Here is an 18,724-nt window from a genome sequence, read left to right on the forward strand (position 1 = left end):
CACGCATGTCCAGCTTTGCCCAAACACTGCCATTATTTGTTAACCCCACAGCCCACAAATGGAAATAATGTTTCTCAACTTACACTAAAGACTGAATGATTTCTCATGTTTTCAGTGAAAATTGAAAACCCGGCCACCTTATTATTAGAGCAAGACTTTTAAGATAATTTTTTGAACATTGACTTGTTCGGAATTTTTTTGGTAGTTAGCTTTAAACATATAATACTATATTTGTATTAAATGATGTACACATTACTTCATTGGTTACAAAAAGTGAGCTTTTTTTATAGAGATTTTGTGATAGGGTATGGAGGGGAGAAAATACAATAGACTGAGGAAAAATAAAAAACAACATTTCCGGTAAGATTTGGGTTTTGTAAGAAAGTAAAATAAAAATAAAAAAATCACGTAGCTGCTCTGTGTTGGATGTACTAATGCTACCCAACGGGCACGTCAGGGTGGCCTCCGGTTGGTGGCCACCCTGACTTTTTATCTTCTTTTAAATTAGTTTTGACTTTTTTCTCTCTTGCTTGCTACATGTTTGTGCCTAAAAAAATGTAAAAAAATGTATCAATTTCATAATTTATTTTTGAGGGTTAATATGATATTAACTTGTATCATAGAATTCTAAGCATGCATGATGCATTATAGTTGAATTTCCGGTGATCTGTCACATGAATTTGAATCCTTTCATGATTATTATTGGGAAAACAAAAATAGAGCTTTTGTTTTTACTGGATAGTTTTGTAACTCACCAACGTTGAATCTCAAGATCTTCATAGATTTTCAAGGAACATCATTCAACTTTAGTTTCCCAAAATGGATAATGATGAAGCGTAAACGTTACATGCATAATGCATTTTGTTAGGGTATAAAATAATATTTTTTAGTGTGCTTTAAGTCTGTTGTGTGATTTGGGCGTTATTATGTATGGGTAGAATTTATCCCGTGCATGCTGAGGATCCCTGTCTCACTACAGTATGAGAATTCTTGGTTCTGGGCGGGAGACCCAAAAGGCTGCTACACGGTAAAAGAGGGGTATAGGCGTGTTATTGGAAACTTTGAACATACCCCGGATACTTTTGATAACTGGCTACATCTCTGGAAAATTAAGTGCCCTGCAAAATGGAAAACTTTTATTTGGAGAGCCCTAACTAATTCTCTTCCTACCACTACGAATTTGATTATAAAGAGAGTTGAGATTGATCCATCATGCCCAATGTGTGGTACTTTGCATGAAAATATAATGCACTCACTTGTTTTATGTGATTATTCAAAGCTTGTATGGAATGAATCCTCCTTGCATGTTTCTAATATGAGTGGTAGTGATTTTGGGGGGTGGTTTGATAATGTGATTGCTATGCTGACTGAAGACAACATTATCTATGTTGTAGCTCTGTTATATCACATTTGGAAAGCCAGGAACTCAGCGGTTTGGGATGCTTGCTTACTACGCCCATCCCGTGTCTGGTTCACCGCACACGCAGCAGCTCAGGCCTGGAAGGAGGTCCACGTTTCGCCACATCCGCAGCAGCAACCGGCAGCCGTGATCGCCCAGCCTGGAGTTCCGCAATGTTTCATCGATGCCGGCTTTGATCCACACTCTGGCACGGCCACAGTGGGCGCAGTACTGCTCTCACAGCACGGAGGTTTCGTGGCTGCATTCAATAGTCACTTACCTTCGTGTGACTCGCCACTTATGGCGGAAGCCTTGGCCTGCAAAGAAGCCCTCTCATGGCTAAAGGGTCGGAATCTACACTCTGTATGCATCTACACTGATTGCTCCACGCTCAAGAATTTGCTCACCATGGATAATACTAGTCTTTTTTCTTATGTTCGTTATTTTGTTGACGCCATTAGGGCTATTATGTCTACTTTTACTAGTTGCTCAGTTAATTTTATTCCTAGAACTGCAAACAGAGGGGCTCACGTTTTGGCTACGTTGGCTTACTCACAACTTGGTTCTTTGTTTTGGGATTCTATCCCCCCGAACTCTATTTCTGAGCTGATTTAATCTATTCACCTAGTTGGTGGTTTTCAAAAAAAAATTAGGAAGTATTGACAGTTTATGTTGATAAAGTATGAGATTTTGTCATTATTGTTTTTGCCTTGATTTTTTTTTTTTTTGGTAAATTTACCCCATGTTCGCTCCGGAAAGCACGGAAGCTGGCACAAGGGGAATCGTCACTTGTGGGAATTGAACCCGGGTTCTCCCGAAATTCCTCCCCACAAAGAGAGCTCACTTGTCACTTGAACAAACCCACTGGGTTATAGTTTTTCCCTTGATAATCCTTCATTCCTTTGTAACGAAAACAAATCAAATGCCTTTTTAATTTTTTTTTTATCCAGCCATTCAGGTTTTAATTGAATAGTTGGTCCAAAAGAAAAATTTTGGGCTTGCTTGGTGGGTAAGCCTATTGTTAAAAACAAAAAGTTTGTGCAATTATCATTATTCCATGGATCATGGTCCACACATTTGTGTGAATTATAAATAAAAATTATATTATTTGAAAATACATAATTTTTTAGATATTATCAAATAATGTACATTCAATACAAAAATAATGTATTTAATATATTAAATATATATTACATTCATAGTACACACAATAATTTTCCCATCACAGTCTCTTGCCATCATTATTAATGATTTTATAGGAATAGGCCCATCATAAACAGAGAATAGATACAAATGGAACGGGTAAAACTAGTACTCATATTAATTAGGGACCAGGCCCAAATAATATTTACACTGGATCAAGGAATATACAAATAAAAGCCCAAGTCAAAGGGCCTAGGACTAATATTTGGACAAATTTTACTGTTGATCATGGTGCATGTAGCTAGAGCTGTCAAAACGGGCTTAGCGTGCCACGTTATCTCATCCCGCCCTGCGAAAAGGGCGGGGAGGGTTTTGATATTTTAAGCCCGTATTTTGGTACAAATAAAAGCCCAACTGGGTCGTCTTCTCCTTCGTCGGAGAAGGCGACCATTTTGGTTGCCTTCTCTTTCCCATGGTCGCCGGCGGTGACATTTTTTTTTTTTGGTTTGGATTCGCTATTCCAAAAAAAAAAAAAAATAGAACGCAAATGGTTCATGCGGTTCTGACCTCAAACGCATGTACCAAATGAGTTTTTCTTATTTTATTGTCTTAGTTTCAAAACGTTTATATTTTTGTCAACCATTGGCCAAATAATCCCATTTCTGTCATTAACCCCCTTTTGACACCCCGCCTTCACCAGCCCTGTTGACGATGCATCGTAGGCGCAATGGGCCCGCTTGACCTCTGTCGACCAAGCCTCGACCTAAAGACTCTAGTGCACCTTCATATCAGTCGGGCGTCGGTTCTGACCTAAAACGCATGTCCCAAATTAGTTAACAATTAATCATCTAACTAGCATGTACAATCTACTAATTGCTAATAGCTAATTGCCAAACAAGTTCTTTGTGCTAAATAATGAAGATTTTTATTTGTATCACAATTCTTTAATGTTTATTGATTAATAAGAAATTGACCAACTACATAACTACTGAATTAATTATAAACTAGACTAGATAGCATGTGCAATGATATTATAAAAAATTATTATTCAATGAATTAATAGTAGAGTTGACATTCTTAAACTAACTCTGTGGACTAATGCCGAGGAATATAGTTCTGACTCTCAGCTCGTGGGTACAAAAGTACATTGATAAGGCATTATGGTCATAACATATTGGAACGAAAATAAAAATAGAGTAAAACTATTAGCCCTGTTTGGTAAATGGTGGTTGGCTGATTGAGTTCGCTGTTTGGGTTAGAAGGTATTATTTGTTGATAATATTAGCTGATTGTAGAAAGTTGTTTGATAAATTAACTGTTAGCTGATAGCTGTTTGGTATAATTTCTTTTCTCAAAAAGCTAATTGAAAAGGCTGCTTTGAGTAGCCTTTTGAATTTTAACATTTTGGAGTTACAAAAAGCTTATTAACCAAACAACTAATAGTGGTCAAATAAGTCAAAATTGGCTAATAGGCTGATTATTTACCAAACAGGGCGATTGTATTTGGACTTCCATGGAAGATTGTTTTTAGTGTTGTAGCTTGGATGAATTAGTTCTAGAATGGGTAGTCTAGCTTGGATGAAGATTGTTTGGGTAGTCTAGACGAGATGCAAAACATTTTGGGTAATGTTAAGGATGTTTAATTTGTGATGAGTTTATATAAAGTAAATATAGATGGTAGTGTTAAGGGATTGAGCAAATACCAATTTTAATCCCACGATTATAAGGAAAATGACAATTTTGGTCCACATGTTTAATTTTTATCAATTTTGGTTCCACGATTATTGTTTTAGTACCAATTTTGGTCCATGACTATTGTTTTAGTGCCAAAATTCATCACGCCGGTCACCCCTTCGTTTAAAACGTGCCGAAATCTAAAATTTTTAAATGTATTTTCGTCCTTTTCAACTCAATATCCCAATTTGAGCATGAATAAAGAAACTTAAGCTCTAAAATTGATCACATTTCACAGTTCTCATCCTAAAATTAAGGTAAAATGAAGAGGACAACTGCGAATTTTGATCGATCTTAGAACTTAAATCCATTTATTCATGCTCAAATTGGGATATTAAGTTAAAAAGGACAAAAATACCCCTAACAATTTTAGATTTTTGCACGTTTTAAACGGATGGGTAACCGACGCGGTGAATTTTTGCACTAAAACAATACTCGTGGATGTAAATTGGTACTAAAATAATAGTCGTGGGATCAAAATTGGTAGAAAATAAAAATGTGGACCAAAATTGTCATTTTGCTAATAGTCGTGGGATCAAAATTGGTATTTGCTCTAAGGGATTATTATGAGAAAGATTTTGGAGAAGTGTTGCAAGATTGTCGGGAGAGTGTGGTAATGTGATTTTTACTACAAGGTTAAAGTAGCTTGCAATTTAACCGCAGACCTCTGGATAATCTATACTGGTTTGCCATAAAGTTGGGCAAGAGGTTAATCAAAAGTGATTCCCAAATAGCAATTGAATATGTGAAACAAGGAGGCAAAGATACATAATTAAACCTGGCCTGAAAGTCGCAGTATGAAATTACGTACACCTAATGTGGCGAGTTATATGTAGACACCAGACATTGGCCCTCTTATTTAATGGATCACTGAGTCACCATAATTTACGATTCCACTATTCTCTCAGACTAGGGCGTGGGAGTCCTGGGGCGAGAAAACTTTGCCTTTTCTGGGCAAACAAAGAGGCAAGGAGATGGATCATCATCTTCATATAATTGAAGCTATTAACGAGCTTACTAAAAGGGTTCGGCATTGTTGCATTAAATATATTCGTCAAGAGGCGAATACTTGCATACAATAGAGTCTAAAGATGAGGTTCAGTTGTACCTGGGGAAGGTATATATATTCATCCTCTCTTGATAGCAAATTGCATTGGTAATGTGATTTATATTTCTTTATTTTTGATGTATTGAAAAAAATAAAGTAAAGCTACTAATACCACAGTAGATAACAAAAATTTATCATTAGATGAATGATATATTCAAAAATTTATAATTGGTGTTTAAATTTAATTTTACTTTTTAAAAAAAAAAAAAATAGTTTAGGTTTTATTTTTTAATTTGTAGGTGCATTTTTTTTAATTACTTTGAGTCATTTGATTTTGCAAAGTTAATTTTAATTTTTTCTTTCGAATATTGCATTTTTCGCTTATGATATTCATGTTTAAATTTAATTAGATTTGTTCTTTAATTATTGAAAATGTGTTGCTTCTAGTCCCTGTGTATTTTCATCAGTCAAAACTAGGTCTAGTTCATTTTAAGTTCAATGGTAAAAAGTGAAAAACTATAATAATTAAGAAGACATAAACTATTATTAACCTTATCCTTCCATTCTTTAATTTATATTTCCAACTTATATTTATCGTTCAATAGTGACATTTCAACTTATCATTTTCTAAAAAAGAATTAGATAGGCTTGCAAAAAAAAAAAAAAAAAAGAATTAGATAGAATAGTCAACATATTTTATTATACTCCGTATTTATTATGATACGGAGTAATATTTTCTTTGACAATAATTATAATACTTATATTGGATTTATATACTACATGTTTTAACATGTGTAAAGTTTTTCAATATATGATAGAAAACTTGTGTGCATTAGTGTATATATCAAAAAGGATATGTGAGATTCAAACTCTAAATTTCTTTTTAAAGTGAAATATAATTTACGACTAAATTATACTCTAAAAATCATACTTTGAGTATTCTAATACAGTTTGTAGCTCATGAAAATGATGCAGCGACTTTGGTTTTTTTGCAACTGATTTTTTAAAATTATTTTATAAAGGAAAAAGATATCCAGATAATATTATATCAACAAATTTTAAAATTTAATTATTAACTATTGTGACATTACTACATTTAGTCATACCCTTTCAATTTCATCACATTATATCTTAATTTTCATTTGTTTTATATAATTAGTTATCCTTTTAATATTTTGTCATGCCACCGTTTAATAAAAATGATTGACATCTATTTTCGTCATTTAATTAAAAGAGTTCACAAAAGAAGGAAAGAAATTACTTGTTAATTAGGACAAGCGACTTAAATGATAAAATTATATATTAACGAAAAAAATAAAGGATGTTTGGTTGACAATCACATCGAAACTAACTGATACTAATCATTAAAATAAAATTAATGAATCTTTAATGATGATGACGACCAAAATGATACTCCGTACTAAACAAAAAATATTCTTGCATCAAATTTAAAATTTACTTTTTTATTTTATAATTCTAAACTATATTATTGCTTAATATATACACTAATATCCTTAATTTGTGAGATCTGATTACTTGGCTTAATGTCCCCTCTTATTTATTTGTTTTTTTTAAAAAAAAAAATAAAATTATTGCAATTAAAATTTGTCAAAGCAAATTATTCCAGCTGGCAGCTTGTTTTATATGGATTAGAGCTAAGAAGAAGTCGTTTTCCTATGGCCTCGCAAGGGGTTGATATTAAAAGATTTTAAAATTGATTAGTGGCATTGCACGATCCAAATTGATGGCTAATTAAATCACCTTTGACCTTTCTCTACTTTGATTCTTTGGGTATACCACCCTACAATTGAGAAACTGGATTACTAACATTATTACAAGCGAAAAACTTAACAATAATTAAAGAAATTGTTATAATTAAATTGCTAACATGAAAAGATATAAGAACGACCTAACAATTATTATCCGTTGGCAAATTGAGCTCCACAAGCTAAACGAATTTGGTAAATTGGGCTCATCCTATCACTAGTGTAGAGAGACACAACCCCCCTTAGATCGAGTGTTGGACAAAATGCATATAATTTTATTTCCAAATATACATAAAACTCTACTAAATAGAAGAATTCCTTTCCCCGACGTACACATAATTTGTACGAGTGGATTTATTAACAATTTCTTGGTAGAGTATAGCAACGGTATAAATCTATGAAAATTTATGGTGTTTTTTTAGTGCACACTCTTGAATAATGATTCTGGATTTTTTTCTAGCCAAAAAAAAAAAAAAAAAAAAACCCACAGTATACTGAGCTGAGGTAGTTATTCCACTCCAATTTTGAATGACTTTATTGAATGGAGCAACTTGGATTGGAGTCATAAACGGGTTGACACACCGGATAGTACTGTACGCATGGATTGTTGTAACCCGGAATTGGACAAGGACAAGGACAAGGATAACGACAAGTTTTGCAACATTCGTCTTTCTTGTCCTTCTCTTCTTCCTTCTTTTCATCTTTCTTCTTCTCCTCTTTCTTATCGTCTTTCTTCTCCGGCGGCTTCACTTCTTCAATGGAGACAATGTTGGCACATCTGAATTTCCTCTTCAAGCACTTCATCAACTCAAAGGAATCTACGCCGTTACCGGTAACCACCAACTGGTTTTTATCTGCATCACTATTAACTGATATCACCCCTGCATCACATCCAAACATCGTTATTACTTCCTTTAATTTTGACCCTTTGCTACCAGAGTTTATCATGTGCATATCCTCATGAGTCAGAGTTGGAAGTGGGGATAAGTTTCAATTCCCTCATCACTCAAAAGAAAGAAAGAATGGGATAACAAACTACAATTTTACGAGTTTGAATTACAACCTTCTTTGTTTGTGCTAGTCAGTATAGGCAAACTATGCTGATTTACCTATTTGCCAATTAGGGTCACAAGGTAGGGTTTATCTTGTTAATACGCTCGGATAGTAACAACAGGTTTTCCTCATCACCCAATTCAAAAGAAAGAAAAAAAACAAAGAACTGATATTTTGTGATGTTATGAATTATGATATGAAATGAGTATGTATAGCTTATTTACCTATAGTAGATACTGCAATTTGCATAGCCTTTGCCCGGCATTTATCGCTGTTTACCGGCAGACTGATGGTTATTTTTTGCTAAATTCAATCATAAACAATTAAACATATATAACAACACAAATCAATCATCATTGTTATAAAACGTTAAAGATTGATATATATGCAAGTGATGATTTGAAATAAAGTTAACATATATACATACCTTCATGATGAATGTTCTTTTGTTACGTTTTAATTTTTTCTAGCTTTTCCCGACCTAGCTAGGAGCCTCGGGGCTGTTTATGGATGTTTATACAGAGTAATTAATATATAGCATCCACCTCACCCACCCACCCCAGCCACTATATATATATAGGTATATGTTTTAGTCAAAATGAATAATGTTTTTTTTTTAAATAAATAATAATGTAATCTTATGCATACAAAATTCTAGAAGTTAATTTTGTCTTTCTCTAACACACTTTGAATATGTAATTATATCTTAATATGATTTTTTTAAATTTAATTTTTATGAATTATCTACTCAAAATCTAGAAGCTAAGTTTTAAGGTAAATATGTCGTCATATTTAAATTATCCTAGAAATACTTAGAGTTGGACTAATTTAAATAAAAATCATTTATGAATATCGTATTAATAGATATGATATAAATTTTCAAATAAATAGATATGATATAAAATTTATTTCAGCCATTTTATATTTTACCATAAATATTTTTATTTTTCGACTACTAAACGAAATTTCCGAATCAATGGATCCACCACTATATAGTATAACTCCATAGGTGTGTACTAATTTTTCTTTAAGCAGGTAGGACTAGGACCAATGTACATAAGTTTGACATATATTAATTTAGGAACCTACCTAACTAGACGGATTCAACCCCATGGGGTGGCAAATTATAGTACTAATTAATGCAATTCTTGTGGGGTGAATCTTATTGAATCTAATATTACATGCACTCCAAGTAGTTTTACTTTATGTTTTTACATCATGTTGATGTCAGTCGTTATACTGTGGACCATGATCCACAAAGTATTGTGGACCATGAGTGATGGTTGATACTGCAGTTGTGTTGAAGTGATACTGCAGTTGTGTTGAAAGGATACTGCAATTGTGTTGAAAGAGAATTGCAATTGCGTGGAACAGAGGCCGTGTCATCCATCTGGAACTGCAATTGTGTTGAACGGATACTGCAGTTGTGTTGAAAAGATACTGCAGTTATGTTGAACGGATACTGTAGTTGTGTTGAACGGATGAATGGCCTCTGTTCCGTGCAACTGCAGTTTCCTTTCAACACAACTGTAGTATCTTTTCAACGCAACTGCAGTATCCGTTCAACGCAACTGCAGTATCAGCTATGATCATGGTCCACAATGCATTGTGGACCATGGTCCACCATATAATTTGCGTGTTGATGTAGTATACTCTAACTAATTCAGTAAAAAATAAAGTGAACAATACTTGCTATAATAAAATCATGGCATATATGTGTTGAAAGATTATACTTCAATCTCAAATAACAAGTTACAATTTGCATGGCTGAAAAATATAATAGTGAACTTTTGAGCACTCCAAAAAGTATTTTTTTAAATTTGTTTCAACCATCATCTAAGATTGTCTAAAATTTCAATCACTATTGAAAGGTGATCGAAATATTTAAAGACCATATATAAGTTTGAAACCTAGACTTTGTGTTGGGTTTCTTGACCGAATCCAAACGCAAAGAAATGTACCATTGAGGAGAAATTTTACAGTAACAATGGCTACGTTTTTATAAAAAATAAAATTAAATAATGTTTCGACCACTAATTATCAAAATTTTCGATTACTTTCCGATCACCCAGTGGTCAAAATGTTATGATTCATGCGTGTCTTATGCAACCAAAGTTTCCAATCATTAGAAAAGTGTTTGGAAAGTGGTCGCAAATTTCTACTACTTTGATTAGTGATATGAATTTGTGAGATCGAAAACTTTTTGTGATAGAAAACTCTCAAGTTCCAATTCGGACCAATTTGAGGTGGTCGAATAATAAGCTATTGATTTGACAAATTTTTTAAAAAATAAATCAAAATGAGTCTTTTAATACTTAATACACAAGTGGCAAGCAAGAATTTCAGAATTTGTTTGAGTCAAATAAAAAAAGGGATATAAATGATGATTTTTTAAAAATTGTTTTGTGGACTAGAATATGTAATTGAATTGTTATTATTTTTAAAAAAAATATTGTATAGGGTGCAAGTAAGTAATTGATAATAAAATTTAAAAAAAAAATCAAAAAGTTTAGGTTATTTTACAATTAAATAAAAATTCAAAAATACAATGATGAAATTAGGAAACAGGTTAAGAATCCAAATAAAAGTCGAGATTAATTAAAACCTAATTTAAAGTTTGTCTTCTATTCCTAAGATCTATATCATTGAATGTATGTGCTCCCCTCTTCAATTTTGGACTCCTAAGACGTATATTGTCAAATCTTACAATTGCAACTTGGCCAGTGACACGTATTGTCATTGGATGTTTGACGTTGGGCAACCTATTACTTCATTCATTCATTTAGAAATAAACAAATTAAATTAACTCCTAAACATGTTGAAATTTAGTTTTTATTCTCAACAATGTTTGTCTTTGTCATAAAATTAATACGTCTGAATATTATGATAACAAATAAAAAATATGTAATGTTGAATATTATGATAAATTGATAATAAATAAATTTTTAAAAAAAAAGTGATGTTGGAGGACAGAATTTTGCGATCATAGAAGATGTTAGCATTTTTTAGTTTGTCAATCGATATTTAATTAAATGAATTTGAGTTTGAGTGTATATTCTTTTTTACGAAAATCAATGATGATGATGAGTGTATTGAAAGTGTATCTGTATATTCAATAAGTTCATGTACGTATGTATGAAAGACTTACACAGTAGCTAAATAGTAAAGAGTAAGACTCCTAGTGTAAATACAATTGAAATAGAGTCCTAAAGCTAACGCTACACTAATACTCCCCCTCAAGCAGACGGGGGGCAAGGAACAACGCCTAGCTTGACACGTAACTCCGCAAAGCGAGGACCAGCCAACGGCTTAGTGAAGATATCAGCCACTTGGTCTTTTGTAGAAAGAAAATTAACCTTGAGATCACCAACAGCCACACGTTCACGCACAAAATGATAATCGATTTCCACGTGCTTAGTTCGTGCATGAAATACTGGATTTGCACAGAGATAAGTCGCACCCAAATTGTCACACCAAAGAACTGGAGTAGAAGTAAGAGATAAGCCAAGCTCACGAAGCAAAGATTGAACCCAAATAACCTCCGCTGCAACATTAGCCAAAGCCTTGTATTCAGCTTCAGTAGAGGAGCGGGCAATGGTGCGCTGCTTCCTAGACACCCAAGAAATCAAATTGGATCCAAGAAAGATAGCAAACCCAACAGTAGATCGCCTGTCTATCTGACAACCAGCCCAGTCAGAGTCCGAAAAGGCATGAACAACAGGAGTGAGCGAGGCTGACAGCCTCAACCCAAGATCAAGAGAACCCTTAACATAGCGAAGAACCCGCTTTAAGGCACACAAATGCTGCTCAGTAGGATTATGCATAAATTGACACAGACGATTAACAGCAAAAGAAAGATCAGGACGTGTAACAAGCATATACATCAGAGAACCAACTAACCGCCTGTAAGACGTAGGATCATCAAGCAAGGAGTCAGCACTTGAAACCACAGTGGAAGATATAGGAGTAGCCAATGGTTTGCAGGACTCCATGCCTGCCTTACGCAAGACCTCAAGCATATACTGCCGCTGAGACAGAATAATATCTGAACCAGTGTAAACAACTTCAACACTAAGAAAAAAATGCGGAGTACCAAGATCTCGGATCTTAAACTCAGAAGACAACCTACGCAGCAGCTCATCAACCAATTTAGGACAACTACCCAGTAATAAAATGTCATCAACATACACAAGCACATAGGCACGCAACTCTCCAGAAATATAGATAAAAAGAGAGACATCTGTCTGCGAAGGACGGAAGCCAACAGTAAGCAAATAAGTATGAAGCCGCATGAACCACGTTCTAGGTGCTTGCTTAAGACCATACAAGGATTTCTCTAGTTTACAAACATGACTGGAGAGAGTAGGATGCACATACCCTGGTGGCTGTTTCATGTAGATATCCTCCGAAACATGACCATTGAGAAAGGCATTATGCACGTCCAGCTGCCGCATAGACTAACCCCGAGAAACAGCAAAGGCTAGCAGCAAGCGAACAGTGGTAGGTTTGACCACAGGACTGAAAGTCTCGGAATAGTCTTCCCCTGCAACCTGGTTAAACCCTTTAGCAACGAGGCGCGCCTTGTACCGCTCAATAACACCATCAGACTTTCGCTTCACGCGAAACACCCACTTGCACCCAATGACATTCATATTAGGATCAAAGGGAACCAACCTCCAAGTCCGATTCAACAAAAGCGCATTAAACTCGGCGTCCATGGCAGTCCTCCAGGCAGAGGACTTAACTGCTTGCGAATAGCAAGTAGGAACCTCATCATCAATGGAGGCAACAAGAGCAGCAGGAGAAGAACGCTGAGCAGCAGTGGATGTGCGCAACACCATACGATGAGAACGCGGAAGCACCACACGCCGACGACCACGGGCACGACGCGGCTGGGCACCCCGAGCACGCTCACCGTCACCAGGCAAAGGCGTAGGCTGGGCAGCAGGAACAGGAGGGACAGGTTGAGCAACAGCCTCAGCACCAGGAGCAGAAACAGGCTCAGCCGAAGGCGGAATAACCATCGAATGCGAAACACTAGCCCACGGTAGCCCCGAGCACCGAGATGATGCAAGGAATGTTGAACCAAGAACACCTGCAGAGCTATGAAAGGGAAAGACAGACTCATTAAAACGAACATGATGAGCAATGTAGAGACGACTAGAAGCCCGATCAAGACACCTGTACCCACTAAACGAGGAGGGATAACCAAGAAAGACACAAGAAACAGACCGCTAATCCATTTTGTGTTTATTATATGGGCGAAGACACGGAAAACACTCACACCCAAACACACGCATCATAGAATAATCTGGAGATTTATGAAATAAAAGAGTGTAGGGACTGATATGCTTAGTAACAGGCGAAGGCAAACGATTGATTAAGTAAACCGCAGACTCAAAAGCATAAGACCAATAACACTAGGGAACACTACTGTGAGCTAATAACGCAAGCCCCGTCTCAACAATGTGACGATGCCTACGCTCAATCCTACCATTTTGTTCATGGGTATGAGGACAGGACTGACGATGAACAATCCCACCAGCAGTGAATACCGCATGTAACTTACAATACTCACCACAGAGATCAGACTGGATTGCCTTAATGGAACAGGAAAAGAACTTTTCAACATAAGAACGAAAATTAGCAAATATAGAATAAATATCAGTTTTCAACTTCATTGGATAAAACCAGACAAAGCAAGAATAATCATCAATGAATATGACGAAATAACGATAACCATCAATTGAAAGCACCGGGGCTGGACCCCAAATGTCAGTGTATACAAGATCTAAAACAGACGAACTAGAGGAATGAATATGAGAAAGGGGAAACCGGGCAGATTTCCCTAACTGACATGCAGTACATAAATTATTTGACGAACTAAAGGACCCACTAACAGGACAATCAGAAAGAACTTAACGCAGAACACGCAGGTGGGGATGCCCAAGACGATTGTGCCACGTTTGAGGAGACGCCCGAGCCGATAAGAAAGCAACAGGAGACGAAACAGGAAGCAAGTACATCCCACCTTTGCTAGGACCACTAAGAAGAATTTTGTTAGTGCGACGATCCTTCACAACAAAAAAATGCGGATGAAACTCAAAGAAAGCATCATTGTCATAAGCGAATTTTTGAACAGAGAGTAAAGAAGCACGTAAATGAGGAACATGTAAGACACTATTTAAAGACAGTGACCGTAACGGAGACATAATGGAAAAGGAGCCAGTATTAGAAATAGACAAACCAGCTCCATCACCGACACGAAGAGACTCAGTGCCCGCATAAGGTTCAACGTCATGTAAGCCATCTAACTGCGGTGTAGCATGGGCGTTAGCACCAGTGTCCGGATACCACACATTCGAAAAAGGAGCCGAATTAAAATCATCAATGGATCCTTGATGCGCCACATTCACCCGAGGAGCACGAACTGCCTGCGAGTGTCCAAACTGCCCAGAATGCATACCGCCAGAACCAACCGGATACTGCCGCCCAAACTGCCCTCCTGAAGCCACCTGTCCGCCAGCCATCACCATGGAAGCAGCTGGATCAATGAAGCGGCGGTAACACGTGAGCGCAGAGTGACCGGGCGCCTCACAGAGCTGACACCAAACGCCGCCACGCCCGCCGCGCTGCCCACGACCCCTCTGACCGCGATGCTGACGACCCCGGCCACGGTTCCCCTCTGGAAACGGTCGACCAGCAGCAGGCTGCGCATGAGCATACAAAGCAGCAGGCGGAGCAGGGACAGCAACGGGCTCACCATCCTCCTGAAACACGTAGTGATGAGCATTTAACAAATTAGCGATCTGCGGGATGGTTAACGGAGCATCTTTGGTGGTAAGTGACGAGACCAAGGCCCGGTATTCTGGACGCAGACCTTTGAAAACATGCAAATTCTGCTCATCTAGCGGTACTGGACGCCCGGCCTGCGCAAGCTGTTCAACCAGAACTCGAGCACGAGAAAGATAATCAGACGGCGACGAGTCGCCCTGACGAAGCCCCTGAAGCTGTGACAGCAGACCAAGCATTCGAGAGCGAGAGGTAGAGCCCAAGGCAGTCTCCAGCGCACACCAAACAGACCGAGAGGTCTCGTGCCCGATTACTAAGTAGAGCACTTCTTCGGCCATGGAGGAAATAAGCATACTCAGAATAGATTGGTCCTGTTGGACCCATTGAGTATACGCAGGATTCAGAATCGAAGGGGCGGACGAAGTCGACGCAACAGCCTTCGGAGGACACGGGTGAGTACCATCTACAAACCCATACAAGCTTTGACCACGCAGAAACGGAACCAATTGCGCCTTCCAAAACAAAAAATTTGTTGAAGTAAGCTTCAAAGAGACGTAGTGATGCGCATGGGGCAGCAAGTTCGGAGCAGGCACTGGTTGAGAAGAAGAAATTTCAGTAACCGTGCGACTCGACGAATCAGATTGAACGACATCAACACCAGCAGAAGCGTTGTTTTCGGCCATCGGATCAAAAACCTAAACTGATACCAGATGAGTGTATTGAAAGTGTATCTGTATATTCAATAAGTTCATGTACGTATGTATGAAAGACTTACACAGTAGCTAAATAGTACAGAGTAAGACTCCTAGTGTAAATACAATTGAAATAGAGTCCTAAAGCTAACGCTACACTAATAATGATGAATATAGATAAATAATTAGAATGTTTAAATTTAAAAATATTTTAGACATTTAAAATTGTTTTCTAATTTCGAATACATTTTGTCACAAATTGTGAAAAAATGTTTACTAATATATTTGTAAGTATTTTAAAAATATTTACAAATCTACCTTTATATTTAAAAAAAAAATTACGAATAAATGTTTCGTTGTTTCTTTTTTTCTTTTCCGGTTGAAAAATTCCTCTCCCCATTTCTTCCTATATAATTGGACTAATTGAACACTGGTGGTTAACAAAAGAAGCCTGGAGTCAACTACGAAATGCTTTTGCAAAGTCGTCTCCTCATTATATTCAACTAGCGCACATAGAATGACCAAAAGACTTTGTGGTCTAGTGGCACTTGGTTGCACCCTTATATGGAAAGGAGTGGGTTCGAGTTTGGGAAATTTTTAAAAAATAACTTTTTTTTTGGAAAGTCATTTTGCAGAGCCAACCAAGTCTTCATTCTTCTACCCAAGTTTTCCAGAGCCAACCTGCCAGCACCTGTAGTCGTTCGCCAGCCACCATCACACCCCAAACTCGTGGCCAAGTCGTCATCGTCGCCACGCTTAGTGCCACCAACGATCACCACGTCGAGTTTCCACCATTGTCGCCTAGCCAATTGTCGATCTCCATGCTGAGCTTCCACCGTCGCCGCCCCGCTAACCATCTTCTTCGCCAATCACCATTGCTGAGGGGAGAATATTGGGTAATGGTTGGGATTTGGACTTTTTATTTTTTAGATAGGATTGAGGTTTGTGAGGTTTTAATAATAATAATAAAATTATTGTATATTTTATCTGAACCAAACACACAAAGATAGCGTTTTTGAAAACAACACACACTAGAAAAGAAAATATTCTCTGAAATATGACTTATTTTCCAGAAAATATTTTCTATATGTCATTTTCATAGTTTGCAAACATGGCCTAAATGTAAATCTATAAAAATTGACAAAGTTTACTTAGCTTATTACACAACCTTGAATAATAATTATAGATTTCCATGCCACACAAGTTATTCCACTTTCTAATTTTGCATGACTTCATTGAATGGAGCAATTGCAATTCGGATAGGAGTCGTAAACGGGTTCACACAGCGGATAGTATTGTACACATGGATTGGAGTAATCCGGCGGACAAGGACAAGGACAAGGACTGCTGCATTTACCTTTCGTCGGCGATGAAGGCTGCGGCGCCGGCGGTGGCGGTGGCGCCGGCGGCTTCACATCTTCGAGGGAGATAATGCTGGCGCATTTGAATTTCCTCCTCAAGAAATTCATCAACTCCAAGAAATCAACGCCGTCGCCGGTAACCGTCAACTGGTTTTTATCTGCATCAATAGCAACCGAGATCACCCCTGCATCACATCCAAACTCCATTACTTCTTTGTAATCATTTGTCAACTAGGGTCACAATAAGAATTTACCCTGTGCACTACACCGACAATAGGTTTTCCTCTTCAGACAAGAAAGAAAAGAAAAAAAAAAAGTAGTATTTTGTGATGCTATGATATGAAATGAGTATAGCTAGCTTATTATTTACCTGCAATAGATGCAATTTTCATAGCCTTTGCCCGGCATTTAGGGTTGTTTAGCGGCAAACTGATGATCATGATTTTTTTCTAAATTTAATCATAAACATATATAACAACACAAATCAATCATCACGTACTGTTATAAAACTAACTTTAATGTACTTGCATTGTACTTGGAATAAAACAAACCTTCATGCTGAATAATGTTCTTTTATTACGTTTTCTTCTAGCTTTCTCGACCTAAGCCTGTGGGATGTTTATATATAGGATAACTCATAATTGTGTGCTAATTATTCTTTTATCAGGTAGGACCAATGTACATTAATTTAGGAACCTATCAAACTAGACGGATTCAACCCGATGCGGTGGCTTGGAAAATTATAGTAATTATATACCGTGGAATAGGTCTATATATATATATATATATACTAGTTTTTTTTATGCGCGATTTGTAAAATATAGGTGCCCAATATTAGTATTTTGTATTAAAATTTTAAATTTATTTAAATTTTAATATAGTAAATACTAATAATAATAATACTAATAATGTAAAATATTTTTATAAATTGGATATTTATATTTTAAAAAATAACTAACATATAACTAACAATTGAAATAGAGTCCTAAAGCTAACGCTACACTAATAATGATGAATATAGATAAATAATTAGAATGTTTTAAATTTAAAAATATTTTAGACATTTAAAATTGTTTTCTAATTTCGAATACATTTTGTCACAAATTGTGAAAAAATATTTACTAATATATTTGTACATATTTTAAAAATATTTACAAATCTACCTTTATATATTTTTTTTTAAAAAAATTACGAATAAATGTTTCGTTGTTTTTTCTTTTTCTTTTCCGGTTGAAAAATTCCTCTCCCCATTTCTTCCTTTATAATTGGACTAATTGAACACTGGTGGTCAACAAAAGAAGCCTGGAGTCAACTACGAAATGCTTTTGCAAAGTCGTCTACTCATTATATTCAACTAGCGCACATAAAATTCATATAATATTTTTATTTTAATTAAGCTTAATTTTGAGCATCTTTAATAATCAGCTTAGTTGATGTTAGCAGTTGTGCACTCTCATTCCTCAAAAAAGGTTGAAAATTCAAAGCTCAGTGTGTGAACATTATCTAACCAAAGAAAAAATCTTAATTTCCTTTAAGGTTGTGTTAGGAGTCCCGAAAAAATGATTTTTGGAAACCATTTTTCAGGCTTCCCATGGTTGACAAAGGAGGGAAATTAGAGTCAACTGAAAATGAGGACGAGTCAAAGGGAAAATAGCATGATTTGAGCCAACCAAGTAGTAGTTAGTACCTTAATTAAATTTGTTAAGAATAATAACGTTCATATTCTCAAAAAAAAA

The 18,724-nt window shown here is 36.2% G+C and overlaps 3 protein-coding genes across 3 annotated transcripts; 1 reads left to right on the top strand and 2 right to left on the bottom strand.

The window, feature by feature from the left end:
• Positions 1 to 952: 952 nt before the first annotated feature.
• LOC116023599 lies at positions 953 to 2,014 on the top strand. Its single transcript, XM_031264603.1, has one exon. It carries the CDS (start codon positions 953 to 955, stop codon positions 2,012 to 2,014), a length of 1,062 nt encoding a protein of 353 aa, XP_031120463.1.
• Positions 2,015 to 7,524: 5,510 nt separating this feature from the next.
• LOC116023817 (heavy metal-associated isoprenylated plant protein 16-like) lies at positions 7,525 to 8,640 on the bottom strand. Its single transcript, XM_031264834.1, has 3 exons — positions 8,571 to 8,640; positions 8,368 to 8,446; positions 7,525 to 7,971 (listed from the first exon to the last, which is right to left on the bottom strand). The coding sequence occupies exons 1-3, from the start codon at positions 8,574 to 8,576 to the stop codon at positions 7,625 to 7,627; spliced, it is 432 nt and encodes a 143-aa protein (XP_031120694.1). The 5' UTR covers positions 8,577 to 8,640; the 3' UTR covers positions 7,525 to 7,624.
• Positions 8,641 to 16,740: 8,100 nt separating this feature from the next.
• LOC116021652 (heavy metal-associated isoprenylated plant protein 16-like) lies at positions 16,741 to 17,486 on the bottom strand. The gene is made up of 2 exons (XM_031262109.1): positions 17,359 to 17,486; positions 16,741 to 17,173 (listed from the first exon to the last, which is right to left on the bottom strand). Exons 1-2 carry the CDS (start codon positions 17,426 to 17,428, stop codon positions 16,860 to 16,862), a joined length of 384 nt encoding a protein of 127 aa, XP_031117969.1. The 5' UTR covers positions 17,429 to 17,486; the 3' UTR covers positions 16,741 to 16,859.
• Positions 17,487 to 18,724: the final 1,238 nt, after the last annotated feature.

This window comes from Ipomoea triloba, chromosome 6, assembly GCF_003576645.1.
Source record: "Ipomoea triloba cultivar NCNSP0323 chromosome 6, ASM357664v1".
Taxonomy (NCBI): domain Eukaryota; kingdom Viridiplantae; phylum Streptophyta; class Magnoliopsida; order Solanales; family Convolvulaceae; genus Ipomoea; species Ipomoea triloba.